This window comes from Larimichthys crocea, chromosome VII, assembly GCF_000972845.2.
Source record: "Larimichthys crocea isolate SSNF chromosome VII, L_crocea_2.0, whole genome shotgun sequence".
Taxonomy (NCBI): Eukaryota; Metazoa; Chordata; class Actinopteri; family Sciaenidae; genus Larimichthys; species Larimichthys crocea.
In genome coordinates, this window is record NC_040017.1 from 14,811,056 (window position 1) to 14,830,142 (window position 19,087).

The 19,087-nt window shown below is 41.8% G+C and overlaps 1 protein-coding gene across 1 annotated transcript; it reads right to left on the reverse strand.

Annotated features, from left to right (window-relative positions):
- On the reverse strand, positions 1-18,620 carry cpda (carboxypeptidase D, a). The gene is made up of 21 exons (XM_027280205.1): positions 17,809-18,620; positions 16,124-16,371; positions 11,955-12,097; positions 11,648-11,817; positions 10,843-11,255; positions 10,554-10,745; positions 8,708-8,875; positions 8,289-8,398; positions 7,974-8,076; positions 7,430-7,572; positions 7,165-7,334; positions 6,765-7,067; positions 6,381-6,576; positions 5,992-6,127; positions 5,675-5,821; positions 5,153-5,251; positions 4,989-5,053; positions 4,700-4,831; positions 4,334-4,519; positions 2,474-2,576; positions 1-2,285 (listed from the first exon to the last, which is right to left on the reverse strand). Exons 1-21 carry the CDS (start codon positions 18,456-18,458, stop codon positions 2,059-2,061), a joined length of 4,104 nt encoding a protein of 1,367 aa, XP_027136006.1. The 5' UTR covers positions 18,459-18,620; the 3' UTR covers positions 1-2,058.
- Positions 18,621-19,087: the final 467 nt, after the last annotated feature.

Below are 19,087 nucleotides of genomic sequence, written 5' to 3' on the forward strand. Positions count from 1 at the left end.
GAAGTTGTGAGATGTTTTATTTCATCGTTTTGAGTTTTTGTGTGTATTCATGGTTAACATGAATTGCACTTTTTTTATTATTTTCCCCATTTACAATTGGTAAACATTATTTACAACCGATCCCAGTTTATATAAAATCTTCTCACCGACACAGCATGACCCTGACACACGCTCAACTCTCGCTCAATTCATACACACGCATTCACAGATACGGTATAAGAAAGAAAAGTAATATACAAAACTGTCTCTCAGGTTTTTACATTTACTGATGTCAGCTGCAAAGTACCTGGAAATCAAGGCAAACTCTTTAGTGAACAAGTGTGTATATGTGTGTGTGATGAAAAACATGCATAGCATTCCCGATTTAAGACATGATTTTAATGATCCAGTGCATGAATTTTTAATTAAGTTAGGAGTAGTTACACATGGATTTATGATATTAAGAAAAGCCAGATTTTGGTTCTTGGCAGTTCATTTGATTTACTGGAAGATGCCTAAAGTTAAATTCTACACCATGTTGGACATTTAAGCACAGGATTAACAACGCATCTCGCTTTTTGCTTCTTCCAATAACTCTCCACTTTACTTGCATTTCTGCACACCAACATACTCTACTCAGATTCTGTCATGCAATGACTAATGAGAAATGGTTAATTCCTGCTAGGGAAATATAAATTTATTTGCACTGGACCCTTAAATCAAGGGGTGGCTGTGGCATTGACTCATAGACAGTGATCATTAATGGACGGACAAACCTGGTATGACTTTTGCACTCCAAAGTATTGTGCGGTGAGAGACTAAACACAAACATCTAAAACTGAAAACAGATATACCATGTGAGAAATTATAGACATGGTGATAATGCACAAAAAAACAGGGCAGAGACTCAATGTGACATGCATGAAAGTCAATAACTCTCCATGTACAGGCAGTTTGAAATCGCCCCACAACAAAGCTATATTTAAAAACAAAAAAGGGAAAAACAAATACATTCTTTCTTTCTATGAATACATCTTTAGATTCCTACTTTTTTCCTGGCCAATGATATGGGATAATCCTTGCCTTCCAGTGACCTCCATGTACACATTAGAGCACACTCCACTTAACTGGAAATGTTTTCATTCAAGCATTTCATTGGTAACAGAGTCTCCCTGATGCTTCAAAGCTTTTGAGAAGCTTTTTCCTCTCATGATTTACTCACAGAAAAATAGAAAACTGCTGAACCCAGGTCGGCCAACCCAGAGTCACCTGTGCAGAAACAGTGCAACACTGGAACTCAGCAGCCCATTCATCATAATCACCCTCTTTTTCTACCACCTGAGTAAAGGATGGATTAAATTCCAACATGGACCATGTGTGATCTATTCACTATGTTGCTTTTTGTCACATGCTACAGCCTGAGCAGACTGTAATCTTTTCAGAAGCCAAGGCACAGTATTGAATTGAGTCAAAGGCTTGGACACTTGAATGTGGCAATGCTGTCTTAAACAAAAGAAATGTATAATTTCTAATTCCCTAACTCAAATCAGTGTTGAAAGAAACGCATGACATCAGTGGGGAGACTGTGTGAGAATGAGCACTTCAATCCACAGTTCATTACACATCCACTAAATAAGAGTTTATTTGGACTTATCGGCTGGAACCCCCTCAGCCAGGCAGGACAGGTAGTGGTCTAAAATAGCACTCTTGCATGGCTCGGAAATGGAAAAAGCTGTGGCACTCGAAACCTGGACGGATGAGTCCCACAGTGGAGCAAACTTTTATTCCTCACTTGCTCTTTTTTTTTCCTCGTCTTTTTCCTCCTGAGCCAGTCAGGTAGACATGGAGCAAATAATAAAAAGGAGGATGCTCTTTACGTATTCATTTACTACCACTGATAACTGAGTGACTGGGAGTGAGCCCTCAGGACTTGTTGGTGAAACAGAACCAAGTGTCTTTATCACTCTTATATTTCAGTCATAAGGAGAGAGCCTGGTGTTCCCTGTTGGCCAGGTATTAAATTAAAGGGGGAGATCAAAACAAAACAATGAGCCAACAGCTGAATTAGTGCAACACTTCTCAGATTTTGTTGGCATACAGTGTCTCCTCATCACTTTCACTCTCGTCCTGAAACTCGTGGGCAAGCAGCGATTTCTTGGAGCCCATAGAGGTGAGCCGGATCTCATCCTCATAATCATCACGGTGTTGCCGCAAACGGTGGAAGCCATCTTTCTGACGATTAGACTTGGCCGCGCACACACACCAGATGATGCACGCCGTCACCACTAATGCGGTCATGGAGGCCGCTGCAAGGAGAAAGAGAAACACGCAACTCAGTATGTCGCTATATGACAAGCAGTTTTCTACTGGGAGGACATTAAGACTAAATTATTTCATCACACACCTAACAAGACTGGATACTGTTTTAGCATATAACAGTAGGCAAAATTAGATATGATGGAGGCATTACTGGCCTTTTCATACACATGCTTACCTGCACTGGCCACCACAAACTCTCTGGGCAAGCCAAAGATACTGTTGTCCATGTCAAACACAATGATGATGGAGTTAGCAGCTTCATAGGAAGATACCACCACCTGCAACACAGAAAAACACATTTCATCACAGTGTAAAAGCGACATTCCTGACAATCATCACAAAACTTTGAGGCAATGTTTTGTCAAGGTTCTTAAAAGCAACACTTGCTGACTTAAAAAGTATCTTAGTGGGTCTTAGTAAAAATAACAGCAGCAAAAAGCTTGTTATTATTTCACCAATTTTACTTTTAATCAACTTTTCACTATTTTACACTACACTCGAAATGCAACAACAAAAAAAAAACCATCAAGCTTCACCACATCTTATTTTGTTTCTCCAAACACAGTTTATGGCATTCAGCTGTCTGCTAAGACTCCCGACAGAAGTAAAGCTGTTAATTACCTAATTAGCAAGCCTCAATTGCAGGTGTGACTGCTCAGTATAATCTGGTGCAGGTTGTCTTTGTATGTCTAAAATAGGATTTGAATGCTGGCTCATAAAAATCCAAAATTACTCAGCTTTCACCTGAGAGGTAAATTACACAAGTCTCAGAATTTGCTTTTTGTAATTTGCTTGATTTTTTCTTCTCCACAGCAAGTGAAGTGTCTCTCTGCTTTATTCACAGTCTCATTCTTTAAGTGCAGTTTAAAAATGGGTGAAGTTGACTCAAAGCTTGTATTTCAAACCATGTGGTTTCACTGACAGTAATGTCAGTCAGTAATGTGATATAAACTGCACCTCTCGATCCTATTTTCTTTCCTGTCTTTTCATTATTAATATGATTTGCTGGTTGTTTGACAGCGAGACACAGAGGAACCTACACAGGCATCAAATCCACTAAAACTGTCACTTTAATTTCCAGAGGAATGAAATGCGTCCCTATGACCTAAGGCGGAGTATTCGGTGTCCTAGGAAATATGGGGAGACTATTAAAGAGAGGAAATACATGTTGGCCCCAAGTTATGATTTGGACCTTGTGTGTGAGCAGAGTGAAGCGGACCCCCAGAAACCTTTAGATGACCGGTATAAAAGGAATGCCGCCGTTCTTCCAGATCTCAAACTGTCCCACAGCGACGGCGCACTCACTACTGAAGAGAGGACCTCCAGCAGATTGTTAACTAGTCAGCCAGGACCACTGATGATCCACGGCTTCACAGTACCAGAGTACCAGCAGAAATATCATTCAGTGGTGGATCCTCTGCTCTTTAGTCCGTGCGGGAAGCTCACAGCCTACAGTCTGGAGTTGGGGTGTCACGTTAAGGACTATCTGTTTAAAGAGCTGGCCTATCCCATGCTTCAAATTTCAGAGCAGCCAAACGGACGAGTGGAGGTGCAGGAGAGATTTTGTGTGCTCCGTCCTACACCTTTCATAGACATAGACCGTAATGGGGAACCAAAGTAAAATTTTCAGACTGTCTATCACATTATGTCTCTTGATGCTTAATTTAGACTATTTTTATTTTCACCTGAAATGTAATCCAGTGTTTGAATTTACATTTCAAATGTTTACTGAAAGAAATGTGTCAAATGTTTGACATTTCAAATTATGCAAGACCTGTAAATCCAAAATCTGTGAATTCTGCATTTTAAATTGGGTTTTGTATTTGCCTAAACTGTGTACAGAGTGCTCAAAGTTCATCAAAACATTTGTCTGAAAGCTTGCCAACCACTACAATAATGTACTGTGTTCAAATGGGCAGATGTGGCCACAACTGGGGCACAGCTGTTGTCTGCTTTCATAAAAATCAGTACTAAAAACCAACATGGTAAGCCTCTTATTTCACTCAACAACCCCAGTGTTTATATAACTGTATACCTCTTGACGTTGTTGTTGGTAGCCATCAGCGACAGCTTCAATGTTGTGGTTGCCAGGAGCCAGCAGTGCATGGAAGTAGCCCCCCTCTGTAGTAAAGACTCTCACTCCCCCATTCAATACAATGATTGCCCCAACAATAGGCTTTCCACTCTTGTCCCTCACTACACCACGCACCCCTTTGTGGACCTGGATTGGGTAGAGATGGAGGGAAAATTAAGGCTATGTGGTGATGGGAAAAACACTAATCTGAAATAGCTGCAAATATCTCATTTAAAATGGGTTACACAGCACACAAATAAATAAAAGTCTATACATAGCAATGTTAAACAGGTCTCCATGTGGTGCTGATAAATTCTTCCTTCGTACCTCCACCAACATGCTGAGGAGAGCCTTTTTGTTCTCAGCCCAGAGAGTGGCCAGCTGCTCAGCAGGAGGGAAAAAACAGCAGCCAGTATACACTGTGATTTCTGGACAGTGTCCAAAGTCCATACTGAAGTCCTAAAAGCGCACATAGACACAAGATGACACATGAGACATTACTGGGGCAGAAGTCTATTTCTAACATTCAGGACCTCAAAGCTGTTTAACAAGCTGAGAGTGTTTTTAGCAGCCTGGAGGCCATCTTAACATCAGAGCCACTGCGGTGGAGACTTACCTTCATGCTCCCCATGTGACTTTGTCTCTCTGCTGCCCTCATAACTCCATCTGGGATGTTGCTCACTAAGTAACAGAAAGATTACCATTACATTAACATAGCTATCATTAATGATATTCAATACAAACATGAGAAGAATTATTCATAGTACTTAAATTACATACTCTGCCCGTTGTTTGAACAGCCAGCGTCCCCGAGGTGCATCTTGGGGTGGTTGTTGGCATAAACACTTGCCAAGTACTTCAATGTGCCCTCATTTTCAACTGGGAAAAAACAATGAATAAATAAAACCACACAGCCAAATTTAGTAATATTAAGTAATGTTAACAGAAATCAGAGTTGAGATTTTACTCTTTGCAAATCGATGCTACATAATGTATGTTGAGAACTACAAATGAAACACTGTAAGGAGATCTGTATTAGCACTTTGACAACATTTCTCAACATTACATGTAACAAAAACAAGACTGAGTTTAAAGCCCCACTAATGTGTGAAGTGTTGAACACAAGAACACAAGATTATTTGCTGTAACTAATCGTATCTGCTTATTAATAATAGGGTAAAAATATAATTTTTCCTGAGGGTGGCATTTTAAAAAATGGTTTATGGTATATCCTCTTGGGAATATGAATTATATATTTTTACATATTCAAACAAAAAACTGTTTTCTGCATGGTGGTGTTACCAGACTGGACGGGCTTGTCATAAGGGTAGGTAGCAACAAGTGAGCCTCCATCGAGGGCTACAGACAGAGTGTAGCTCTTTTCTAAAATCAAGTCCATCATTGCTCTGGTCTCTGGTTGGGACTCCACTACACGCTGAGATGCATTGCCTGAAAAAAGAAGGAAAAGATATGGAGCATGTTCAGCTAATGACAAGTATATGTAGAAACAAAGAAATGTATTTGTTACGTTCAGAACAACTCTTTGACAATTGTAGACTGAATAAACAGAAACGTATTTGGTCTCTCTCACACACACAAAGATAAATACATAAACTGACCAAAGAAATCTGTGTCCAGATCCTTGCCGTGAGCATTGCTCAAGCCCTGGGTGGAGGTGCACTCCTTCTCAACAGCTAGTTCTCGTCCATCTGGGTTGACAGAGGGCACGATGACAATCCGGGTCTCATTGATCAACTAGAGAGTGGAAAGGAGACAGACCAATTATAGGCATGGCTGAAACAAAGACTGTATTTACTGGGAATAGTTCTTTCCAACCCAGACAAAAATGATAGTACACTGAACCCAGACCCAGGTATGAAAGAGTGCAGAGAAAGACTTTTGTGTATTCCTTAAAACTTTTGAAAGGTTAAAGTCGAGACATGCTGAACAATTTATACAAACAGTACATAATTCGGGCAATAAAGACAATACTTCCTCAAACACCTACCTTGGTGATGGCTGGATTTTTGCCATAGTTGATACACAGGAAGGCAGCAAACTCCAGCAGCAGCTCTGTGCCCACTGGGGCATTGCCATGGATCCCTGCTACAAAGCGGATCTTGGGCTCAGACAGTTCAGCTTCCCCTGGTTTGTTGGAGATTTCCAAAGCCCAAATGGTTCGAAACTCTACGCTCTGGCCCAAACTGGACACAGAAGAGAAGAAACCAGAAATAGAGGTTAGTATTATCGAGAAAAGTAACTGAAGTAATGAGACACACAGCAGATTTTGACGAGTATGATTAGGTATGGTGTCAAACATTTATGTATCCTTAAAAGGGAATGATGTTGGCTGGTTCAGGTACAGGTTTTGGGGTAATAAAAGCCTCCTTACCTGCGTAAAGATGTAATTTTGGGAAAGTTAAGTGTGAGGCCTCTCAGAACGCCTGCCAGCTCTTTGTAGCCTCGGTAGCGAAAGTTGTTCTCTGTGTCTGTGCTACTGACCAACTGCTCTAAACCCTGGCCTAGAGACAGGTCCTTGATTAAGCTCTGGAGCTCCCTCTCAGATGGGTTCTGTGTGGGTTGGGGTCCCTTCAGAGGCTGTCCGTTAGAGTCTGAGTGTACACGTGTCAGTCTGAAGTCCACCACCTCAACACCATCTTTTGGGACAGTGGCGTACGTCTTCACAGATTTATATCTGGACAACATAAAAAGTTAATTAAAGTCACTGGAAATAAGGGGACACATACTGTATATAGAAATGTTTTTTTTCCTTTCTAAAATGTAAATCTCACCCATGAGCAGAGGCAGTTACAGAGTAAGTGCCAGGGTTCAGCAGTCTCCAGTAGTCTCCAGTATGAGCCGTGGTGATGTTATGGTCTATCTCGTCCACACTAATAGTGACATTGGGAATCCCTGTACCATCCCTACTGTCGGAGACAGTGCCCTTCACTCCAGTGTGGACCTACATAGACACATTACCACGGAAACGTGAGTAGATGCAAAAACGCGTAGAGCTGGGAGAAAATTCAGGGTAATGTTAAGATTTGTATTTACTACCTGCTGTATAAACTGAAGCAAGGCACGTCGGTTTTGTTCCCAATATTTTGGCAGTTCCTTTGCCATTGGGTACTTCACACAACCTAGTTCGATGGTCACTTCAAAACAGTTGGTGTTCACGTAGTTCCAGTCCTGCATACTGCCTGGAGAAAAACAGTGCTGCTTTAAACTCCATGCAGAGGTTAATTAAATTTTTGTGATCAACTGCACACAGGCATAGAGAGTATGTAAGTATAAATCATGACAGATTTACAATATTTACAATATGGAAGAACCAGTAACACTGAAGCCTACAACCATGGCAGTTGAATTTAGGTTTTCTTTTACTACACCTAAACTTGTAAATAAAAACATAAATATTAACCTTCTGTGTATCTTGAGGCTATTAGAGCGATGTGAATTGGCTAAAGACGTGTGGGAAAGACTTTTTACACCAAAAAAAATTGATTATTGAAACAAAAAATTCAAATATAAAGGTTGCTTTGGCTGATTGATTGTGTAAACAAAGTGAATGAGCACCAAAGGATGAATAATGTAGACATACCACGAACATTGTACCATTGGGCACCATTGGTGATGCCATCCTCAAAATATTCACCAGGGTACAGGTCCTCACAAGGGTGTCCATTGTGCATCAGAGGGTTCTCCTGCACACACATCACACACAAGTGAGAACTAAACAATGAGTGCTGTTGTAGTCAAGTTTTCAAACCTAGTCTCTTTCACACACACAAAAAAAAAAAAAAAAAAAGCCAGCTGCTTTTATGAATCCTACTTTTGTTTTCAAATAACACAGTGAAACCACAAGCAGACATTATTCCAGGCTGAGAGAGATCCAACCACAACAGTGTCCAGTTACCTGTGAGTAGGCTCTAGACACCCGCTGAAAGACTTGGTCATCAGGTGACTGACTGTACTGACTTATCCCTTTTTTGTCATCATCATAGGGGTAGTTGACAACCAAGGAACCTAAATTCAACAACACAAAGATAGAAAGAAGAGAGAAAAACTAATTTAAAAGTGTGGTTAAAATGACCTTCAATATTCACAACTGGTTGATATTTCTAATCTATCATAGATTAAACTTAAACTGTGGAGCTGTAGTAGTAATCCTTAGTAGTCTAGTTAGAGATTTTCCAGACAAGAAAAATAACAAATAAAAAAAAAATCACAAAACATATTGTTGAACACGTTTAACAGACTATCACTATCAACAGGTGTCTGTGACACTGAAAGACCACAATATCAGGCATTTAAAAGCTTAAAATAAGACCGTGCCTCCGTGTAGGTTAGCTGACAGGACAAAGGGAATACTCTTCAGCCAGTTCATCACAGCTATGGTCTCTGGTTGTCTGGGATCTGTGATGGTGGCAAACTGGTCTGGAAAGTTGCGGTTCAGGTCAAAATTGTTGCTGTTGTTGCGTCCCTTGTAGCCCTTTACATCACCTGTTAGGAAATAGGTGCTCTGTTACACATCAGCAGTGAGTATCGGCTATCAGCTGAATGACATTGGTACATGATCTGTGAAGTTTTTTTTGTGAAAAACCTTACAATCACAAACATGACTGTATTTAGTTGAGATTTTATATGATAGACCAACAAAAAGTAGCACATAATTGTGAAGTGGAACGAAAATTATGTATGGGTTTCAAAATTTTAAACGAATATAAATCTGAAAAGTGTGGTGTGCATTTGTATTTAGACCCCTGTACTCTGATACCCCTAAATACAATCCAGTGCAATCAATTGTCTTCAAAAGTCACCTTATTAGTAAATTGACTCCACCCGTGTGTAATTTACTCATAGTATAAATACACTGGTTCTGTGAAGGCCTCGTGGTTTGTTAGAGAACACGAGTGAACAACAGCATCACGAAGAACAAGGATAAAGTTGTGGAGAAGTGTAAAGCAGGGTTAGGTTATAAAAAAAATATCCCAAGCTTTGAACATCTCAAGGACCACTGTTCAAATCATCATCCAAAAATGGAAAAAGTATGGCACAACTGCAAACCTAACAAGACATAGCCGTCCACCTAAACTGACGAGCGAGCAGCCAAGAGGCCCATGGTCACTCTAGAGCTGCAGAAATCCACAACTCAGGTGGGAGAATCTGTCCACAGGACAGCTATTAGTCCTGCACTCCACAAATCTGCCCTTTATGGAAGAGTGGCAAGAAGAAAGCCATTGTGGAAAGAAAGGCATAAGAAGTCCCGTTTGCAGTTTGCCACAAGCCATGTAGGGGACACTGCAAACATGTGGAAGAAGGTGCTTTGGTCAGATGAGAACTTTTTGGCCAAAATGCAAAGCGCTATGTGTGGTGGAAAAACTAACACTGCTCATCACCCTGAACACACCATCCCAACTGTGAAACATGGTGGTGGCAACATCACGCTTTTCTTTAGCAGGAACAGGGAAGCTGGTCAGAGTTGATGGGAAGATGGATGGAGCTAAATACAGGCCAATCCTGGAAGAAAACCTCTTGGAGGCTGCAAAATACTCCCCATCAAATCTGGCTGAGCTTGAGCTATTTTGCAAAGAATGGGCAAAAATTTAAGCGTCTAGGTGTGCAAAGCTGGTAGAGACATACCCCAAAAGACTTGCAGCTGTAATTGCAACGAAAGGTGGCTCTACAAAGTATTGATGCAGAGGGGGCTGAATACAAATGCACACCACATTTCAGATTTTTATTTGCTTACAATTTTGTAAACTACGTATCATTTCCATTCCACTTCACAATTATGTGCTACTTTGTGTTGATCGATCACATAAAATCTCAATAAAAAACATTTAAGTTTGTGGTTGTATAGTGACAAAATGTGAAAACGTTCAAGGTGTATAAATACTTTTTCAAGGCACTGTATACTACCCCTACCTCCTTAACCTACAAACATTCTTTGCGTCTTCTGTAAATTTGATAGCTTTTAGCAACATATACTAGAGGAAAGTTAGTTCAGTGATCAAATTACCAGACAGGTCCTGTAATGTTATACCTTGGCTCATGTATCCAAAGCAGTATATCTAACACCAAAATATCTGCCATAATGCTGCAAGTCTTTGTTTCATATTGTGCAAGGAATGTTACAGGTTTATTGTTGCCTGTGTAAGAACTTCTAAGTGTTTCTTACCTTCAGTGCCAATTTCATAGCCATCCGGGTTCATAGAAGGCATGATGTGAATGCGGGTACTGTTAACCAACTTAGTGACCTCCGTGTCAGTACCATAGTTACGGCACAAGTACTCGATGAGGTTGAGCAATAACTCTCGTCCGACCACTTCATTGCCGTGCATGTTGCCTATATACTTAAACTCCGGCTCACCTGACATGGAAACAAAAGAAGAGGTCCGAGTGAAAAATCCTAATAACAGATAATATTGACATAATGTCAGCAATGCTAAAATGCACCTTAGACCTACCATGCTCATGGACTGCAGGATTGTCTGAAATGGCCATCACATAGAGCTCATGGCCGTCCACAGAGCGGCCAACTGAGTAAAGGTGGACGATAGAAGGGAACTCGCTGCTGTACTTGCGCAAAAACAGCTCCATGTCTACGTAGGTGTGATGACGAAATTCTTGGGGCTGGATGGGCTGAGGTTCAGGTGGAAGAATGGGAGGGCTGCTCTTGTTTTCCTCAGAGGGAACCACCGTGGAGTTAGGAGAGTTTGTAGTTGTGGTGGGGATGCTTGGACCACTGGTGGATGTCATGGATTCTGTACGCACAGTAGTGCTATCTGCACCCTCACTGACCACAGGTGACATGGTAAAGTTATGTTCTACAGCCTTTCCTTCCAGGACCTGAACACTGTTGATTGTCACTGATTTGTACCTGTGTACAGAAAACAAAAAACAAAAAACTATTTAACTCCACCTTAAAAACTCCAGGAAGTATCAAAATGTCTTTCTTTTTTTTCTTTTAACCTCTCTACAAGGAAGTCAGTCAATAATAACCTTGTGAAACACAGCAAATGAGGAAAGAGGAAGTAACTGGTGCTATTTGTATTTGAAAAACGTGTAGGTAAATCCAGAAGGGTTGCTCTAAGTTTCATTGTTTGATAGTCTGAAGGGTCAGATTACAAATTCAGTTTCATTTATTGCCATCGGGCAAGAATCAACATGAAAAAAGCAGCAATGTTCACATCACTTGTCAGCCTGTCATTGATCATTTCAGTGGAAACCTGCCTCTTATTCGGTATTTGGAAGTTCAATGGTATTTCTCACCCTGGAACCACAGCTGTGATGTTGTATGTTCCTGGAACTAGAAGACGATAGTACTCTCCATGTGTTCCTGTGGTCAGGTTGTGACGAATGCCGGCCACCATGATGCTAGCATTGGCGAGAGCAGCACCGCTGATAGCCTCTTTCACGTAGCCACAGACACCTATATGGACCTGGAAGACAATTGTGTTGTAAATACGAAGCACATCTTGCTGAACTGGAGCATTTCATGGCAGATTGTGGCATTATTCTTTTAATTCAGAAAACATAACGGTACATTATTATGAATGCATGTGTGTCAATATTCTACCTTTTCAATGTAGGCTAGTAGAGATTCCCTGTTCAGGTCCCATTCCTTATGGAGCTCAGAAGCAGGAGGATATTTGCAGCAGCTCAGCTCCATGGTGATTTCCAGACAGTTTCCATGGAGGTAGTTGTAGTCCTGCATCCCTCCTAGATAACAAGACAGCAATGTAGTAAACCAATCATGCCAACTATTGCGTAACACATTCACTACATGACATCAAAGATGAAGGCAGGAATTAAACTGATGTGGACAAAACTTAATCATAAAGTCAATTCTTAAATATGCTCTGCCTCCCTAAATGTAACCCCCACTAGTCCCAAGTCAGTTAATTAACATAGAAAAGCAAGTCTGTGTGATAAGTCTTGAGCCTGTCTTTGTCTCTTCAGCGTCATAGTTTAAACATAGTGTTCAATGTGGCAACAAGCCCTGACATCTGCAGTTCGCCCCCCAAGTAAGGCAAACAGAAAGACACACAAGAGTGCAGTCTGCTCGCCTGGCCATCCCACGGGAGCGACAGCCGGCAGCCAGAGGCTCCCAGACTGGAGTGTTGCCATGACTGCTTACCAGGTGGCCACAGGAACCCATTAAAAACAGCCACTATTTGCCAGTTTTAACGGTCAAAGCGAAAGGCCTCACACATCAAACACTAACAAATAACTTCAGCAAAGCAACCAGCTTCACAGCTGTATCAACGAGGAAGACATTAACCATTCCACAACAGAGAAACGCTGCTCTTTGCACACTTTAGCTATTTGTGGTCAAACAGACAAATCTAAGCATATATGACCGATTTTAAATGGATTGTGTTCAACAAAATAATATCTACAATCCCAAAACTTTAAAAATACTCTAACACCATAGTTCTTTATGGGCAATGAAGTGCAAAGAGTACAGCTTCATTCATGTTTGCAACCAGTTTTATGCTTGTGCTGAACATTTGGTTCAACTGCCAAACATTCATACTCATTTTTAGAGAATCTGGTCTGCTTGCGTGATGGTGAGATTATCCTGAGATTCTTGTATTACAGCTTTAGAAACTGGAAAGAAAATTACAATGCTCCAGACTGTTCTGCGGTGTGGCCTTTCGAGAGTGGACATGCCAAAATATACACCACAAACACAAGCTCGTCTGAGTCATCTCCGGTCAAGCAACAGCTGCTCAGATGTCTGAAACTTTGCGAGGGTGACTAACTGGCATGTCATTCACCGGAAACCGAGAAGGGCAACTTCGGAAGACGGCTCATTGGACACGTTTCAGACAGGGGGTTTTAGTTGTCCATTTTGTGTTGGGCTGACGGAACAGATAAGCTTTAATTGTTAATAAATACAGGAGCGGTATCCACACTGTATGCCCTGAAGTAATCTACCAGTACTTAACTAGTAGACAAACATTCACACAGAGCAATAGGGACCGTGCCCTCTGAGCTTATTTTGAATATGGGTGGTGTGTGGAGATGTGTCTGGGTAATTCTTTAGGGGTGTTAACCTCTGTGGTGACAGCAGAGACAGCAGGGTGCTATGTCAACCAAACTGAACTTATTTGCTCATGATTAAAACTAACAGTAGACAATGTGTGGAAATCCATTCAACGACATGACAAACATCGTTAAAGCCTTTTTCCAGGTCACAAGACATAAGGCATCTTAATTAGTTTCAAAGTGAATAAAGAGCCATTCAAATAAAGTAAACACACTTCCAATATGCTGTCAGAGAATAACAAACACACACAGAAAGACTACGGCAGCTGCAACCTTAAGTATCCTGTCTATGTACCGGATCCAGAGGCACACCCTGAACTTAGCAGGAAAGTACTGGTCAGACAATGGAGCCATAGTGAGAGCTGGAAGCTAAAGTTGTTGTTTAGAGTACAGGGTGACTTCAGAGGTTTAGCTATATAATGCAATAAAACAAAAAAGTATCCTATTTTTAGTCAAACATTTGATGAATGATAACCAGGAGGACAAACTATCTTGGAAAGTCATACTGTCATATGACTGTCAGCACTGCAGCATGAGTTCTGCACATAACCAGGCGCTTCAAAGGCCACTGATTATCACAGCCATATTTGCATACAGTAACATGATATTCTGGCTGACATTGACATGTGTCCTTCAACAGTTTAGAACAAATGTCCCATAAAACATTTTAGACTCTGGATCGCTGAAAAACAACAACAAAGCGATCACCATGCCAAGTTGAAACGCAGAGACAAAAGAGTGCCCCAGTTATGTGCTGAGGCTTACATTACCAAAATACAGTTCAAAAAAGAAAAGAAAAGGAACTCCCTCTGAAGGTAAGACTGTTTCAAAAAGATTATGAGTCCAGATAAGATGTTATGCTGAATCATTATTCTAAGTCCTGACTGCCACACAAAAAACTCCTGTTCCCAACTCCTGGTCCTGGCACTTTGCCTGGGTCACGCATTATGGCCACACAATGTCCTGACCGTTTCCATCATCTGCCATTAGCCCAATTCTAGCAGTTACATTTAGTGAACTGAGACATGACATAGAGATTCAAGCATTGTCCACTCCTACTGCCTTACACTTTTGGCTGTTTTCATCTTGAGATTTGTTGCTGGAAATAACTGGCTCCTCTTACAACCAGAACCTGCTCTGCCTGAATGCTGAAATAACAAAACAGGTACACTTCCGCTAAAAACCGCCACTGTGCTTCTAAGTTTCCGATGATGATTATTATAAAAGCCAAGAGTTACACAGTGTGTGCACTAATGGTTTTGGTAATGATTTACAGCTCTGGTTCCTTCTAGTGGTAAACGGATAATGTGATACGTAATGACATAATATCGCGTGTAAGTGACCTGCAACAGGAACAAACAGACTGCAGCTACTAGTTTTTCTTAAGGTGTCCTGAAATAATCAGTTTAACTACCTACATTATGAAATCTGGGGGCCTGTAGATTTCTCTGAAACATTACAAAAATCTAAAACCAGGGACTTATAAAATTACTTAATGGTCCTGAGGGTTAATACCTGATTATGGATGACCTAAATGCAAATGGAGTAGCTGGCTCCTCTAATAAAAACACTAAACTTCTGATACACTTAAAAAAAGAAAGGTATGGTAAGGAATAGCATGAAGAGTTACGGTTTAATCAGGCCAGTTCATGTGAATCTACGGGAAATCACCTGAAAGACACACACACTTTATTTATTCATGTAAACAAGCAGCCCAAAGCGCTGAAACCAGAAATAGACAACAACGAAATGATACACCCTCACCTGAAATTTACTACAACGAAGCATATCTCAACAGGAAACGCAGTGTGGTAACCTGAAGCTGCAGGCACATCAACACCTTCCAACACGTCAGACAAACCAACAGCACAAAAAATTATGCTGACCGAGTTTCTGCCCAAGCGCTGCAGAGCAGTGCAGTTTCTGAACCTGAATTAAGTTTATGGATCAGCAGCATTTAGTTCAGCTAACCCAACAGAAGAGCCAGCCATCGTGTTAAATCTGTCTTGAGCTCTAACACGTAGATAATTATAAACATTGACAAACAAGCATGATGAAGAGTGCACTCTGAGCTCAGTTGCGTGCAGTGTTCTGACAGCTGGTAACCCAAAATCAGGTCATTGCATTCAGTGCTTTAATGACTAAAATTTGTTTTGGATTAGTGCCAATTAGCAAAGTTACCTATGAAAACTTCCAAGTCTCATAATGCAGCTAAACGAAGAGTACCCACAGTAACAATGAACGTTTTGCATTTCAAAAGTGCTTATTAGATGAAAGAATGAGCCTGCTGGAGTCTAGCTCCAAGCAGCTTTGGTGAACAAAACTCTTCAAGATGATCTCTGGACTGAAACTTCAGAAAAGACTGATGTCTTACTTGTGATCTGCGGGAGAAAACTTTGTCATGAGCTTATAATCATCATTTGTTCCTGGGTCTCCTCAAACAGGTTGTAGCTTGTACACAAACCAACATATTCTGCAGAAACTGTCAACAACTAAATTTAAAACTTTAAAGGAAATGAGAGAACAATGGCTGGCCGAACATCCTCACATACAACTAAATCTTACACAAGCCTGCAATCTTACTCCGTACACCAATTCCTCTTGGCCATCTCCATGGCAACACACAACCTAGTTGTCTCTCTTCAGAGCATTAAATGTTTTAGCAGAAAGTAAAAAGAAAACGGATCATCTTACCAGGCACGTCATACCACTGTGCCCCATTGGTGATCCCGTCTTTAAAAGTTTCGTCCTTGGCGCCGGGACAGTTTGGCTGACCGGTCTTCATGACAGGGTGGTTTTTGGAATACACCAGGGCCAAGTAGCGAAACAGGCGGTCGTCCTCTGACTTGCTGTAGAGGTCCTGTTGCTGGTGGGAGGCTGAGTCATCAAAAGGGTAGCTGGCAACCACAGTGCCGCCATGAAGGTTCCCGGACAGCACGAATCTGTAGGAAGGGATGAGGAAAGAAAAAGGTTAAGTTCACATCTCTACTGTCCACGCCAGGGGCTCAAGAGGGAGAGCGGATCGCCCATCAGCGGTTCAATCCCCGGCTCTTCCAGTCTTGCATGTTAAAGTGTTCTTGGGTGAATACTGAACCCCAAATTGCTCCCGAAGGCTGTGCCATCGGTGTGAATGGTTAGCATCTAAAACTGCAGTTCAAAAGCAGGTGGCAACTTGCATGACAGCCAATGCCATCAGTTTATGAGTGGAAAGGTGCTACAGGCCATATACATCCATTTTAAAATAATACTCACATGCTCATACGTAAATGAAAGGTTATTTGTCCCGTTCATACAGTCCATGAAGCAAAAAGACTAAACACGTTGTAAATTTGGACTGGATTTGTCTAACTCAGACTCAGAAGCTATGAGGACATGGCAGCCTTGACACTGACAGGGCACCAAACTGGATAAATATTTGTGTTGATTCAGAGGTTAAACAGGACAGGGTCACACCTGTGGCCCTAACGAAGAAGGAAACTAGAGGAGAAATTAGTCACTCATTGCCAAATGAGGGTGCAACTAATGACTATTTTCATTACTGAATAATCTGGCAAAGTTTTTATTAAAGATTTTTTTTTTTTGAGGGAGCTTTATTGAATAGCTGATAATACTGACGCAGACAGAAAATAAAGGAAGAAAAAGAGATGTGTACCACATGCAGCTACCAGAACCTTTTTATGTATCGATCAAACGTTCAAAAATAGTCAAATATGTCTACGACAATTTGTTGAAACCCCAAGGTGATATCTCGAAACTGCTTGAGTGCAGAGCCAAAACATACTCAGTATCCATCCATCCATTATCTGTAACCACTTATCCTCATCTGGGTCATTGGGGCGAGAGGCGGGGTACACCATGGACAAGTCGCCAGCTCATCAAAAGGGCACATAGAGACAAACAACCATTCACATTCACACCTACAGCCAATTTACCTGTTGTGCAGGTCTTTGGATTGTGGGAGGAAGCAAGAGCACGCACACAAGAAAGGCCTCAACCGAGGTTCAAACCAGGAACCAGGAAACAGCGCTAACCCCACAATTATCATATATAATAATAATAATACATTCAGAACTGACAATAAATCTATTACACATAGATAAAACAACCAGTGGTCTCAGCTCTACTCCCAAGTTCACCACAGTCTTACACCGTATGACATTATGGCATCCTGCAGGTCCCGTCTTCAACACCTGGTGTCCCCTCAGGTCTTAGACAAAGAACTGAGTTGCTCATTGACAGGGAATGTTTGTCACTCTCCAAACCCCTGAGACAGACATTGACCAAAGGAAATATGTGAGATCAGTTTACTGAAGCCTTCCCAGCCTGTGCCCTGGGCAAAACGACCTCAGACAACCAGTCCCTGCTGATTAGACACTCACTTTTTCAGCTGAATCCACCTCATCACAGCCACGACCTCTGGGATATCATCTTGACTGATATTTTTGCTGACAAACTGGTCAGGAAAACTTCTGTTGAGGTCTTTGTCTCTGGCGTTGTTTCGTCCCATGTTGTCGCCATTGCAGTCCCCCTCTCTGGACCTCTCAAAGCCGTCCGGGTTCATGCTGGGCATGATGTAAACATCCGTGGTGTCCACCAGCTCAGAAACACGAGGTTCATTCCCGTAGTTAGCCAGCAGGTACTCCACAAGGTACACCAACACCTGTCTGGACACGGTTTCATCGCCGTGCATGTTCCCTACGTATTTAAATTTGGGCTTCCCCGGTGAGTCCGTGTCGGGGTCCTTGGTGATCCGCATCACCCAGAGCTCCCTGCCCTCCACGGACTGACCCACGCTCGACAGTTTAGCTATGTGAGGGTATTGCAGGGCTAGAGACTGTAAAAGTCGGGTCAGGTTGTCATAATTGTAGTATCTGCTGTAAGTTTCCACCGTGTCCTCCGTGGAGGAGCTGACGCTCCGTGCCCGGCGCAGCCTCGCGTCGCCCAGGGAGACAACAAGGCAGAGGAGAAAGGCGAGAAGTGGCAGCCGGAGTTTGGCCGCCGTCGACAGATGCTCCCAAATGTGTCCCATGCTGATGTGTCTTCTACTTCTAAACCATCCGGGGTGTCAGATTAACCGACAGACCGCAGCGGTGGATGTCTGAGCAGTGTTTGTCTCCCCTGCGACCGACGTGTTTTTTCCTCGCAGACAGTCTGGCCTGCTTGTTTCCATCCACTTCCGCTCATTTCACGGGGCGGGGGCTACGCGGTGACGTAATATTTTAAGGTGGACCGGTGGAGTTTTTTTGTTTGTTTGTTCGTTTGTTTTTTGATTGATCCGATTTAGAAACAGAATCACTTTATTGTAGTGATGGGAATTCCGGATCATTTGACTCAGCTCACTCAAGAAGATCCGGCTCTTTCGGCTCCCAAATGGCTCTTCATTTTACCACTTATACCTTTTGTAATTCAGGCAAATTTAGCACTGTTTTGACTTGTGATTTGTATTTGAACGCATATATCACTTGAATTTCAATAATTTGCTGTAGCCAATTGCCAATTTACAGTTGTAAAATCCCTTGTAACTCCCTATATAACAACACTCAAGTAAATGTGCTTTGTTAATGCCCACCACTGACATCTGGACAAATAAAACCAAAATGTTTTTGGTATACAGTAATGTAAAAAATAATATATCTTTGCCCACAGCGCCAACAGCTA

What these genes read in the sequence shown, in the direction of transcription:
- cpda (XM_027280205.1), bottom strand. Translation starts at nt 18,458, where the DNA reads ATGGGACACATTTGGGAGCATCTGTCGACGGCGGCCAAACTCCGGCTG. An exon ending in GTCAGCTAACCTACACGGAG is followed by an intron (nt 8,399 to 8,707) that starts GCACGGTCTTAT and finishes TGTTGAATTTAG; the next exon opens with GTTCCTTGGTTGTCAACTAC. An exon ending in ACCAACAACAACGTCAAGAG is followed by an intron (nt 2,577 to 4,333) that starts GTATACAGTTAT and finishes TCTGTGTTGCAG; the next exon opens with GTGGTGGTATCTTCCTATGA.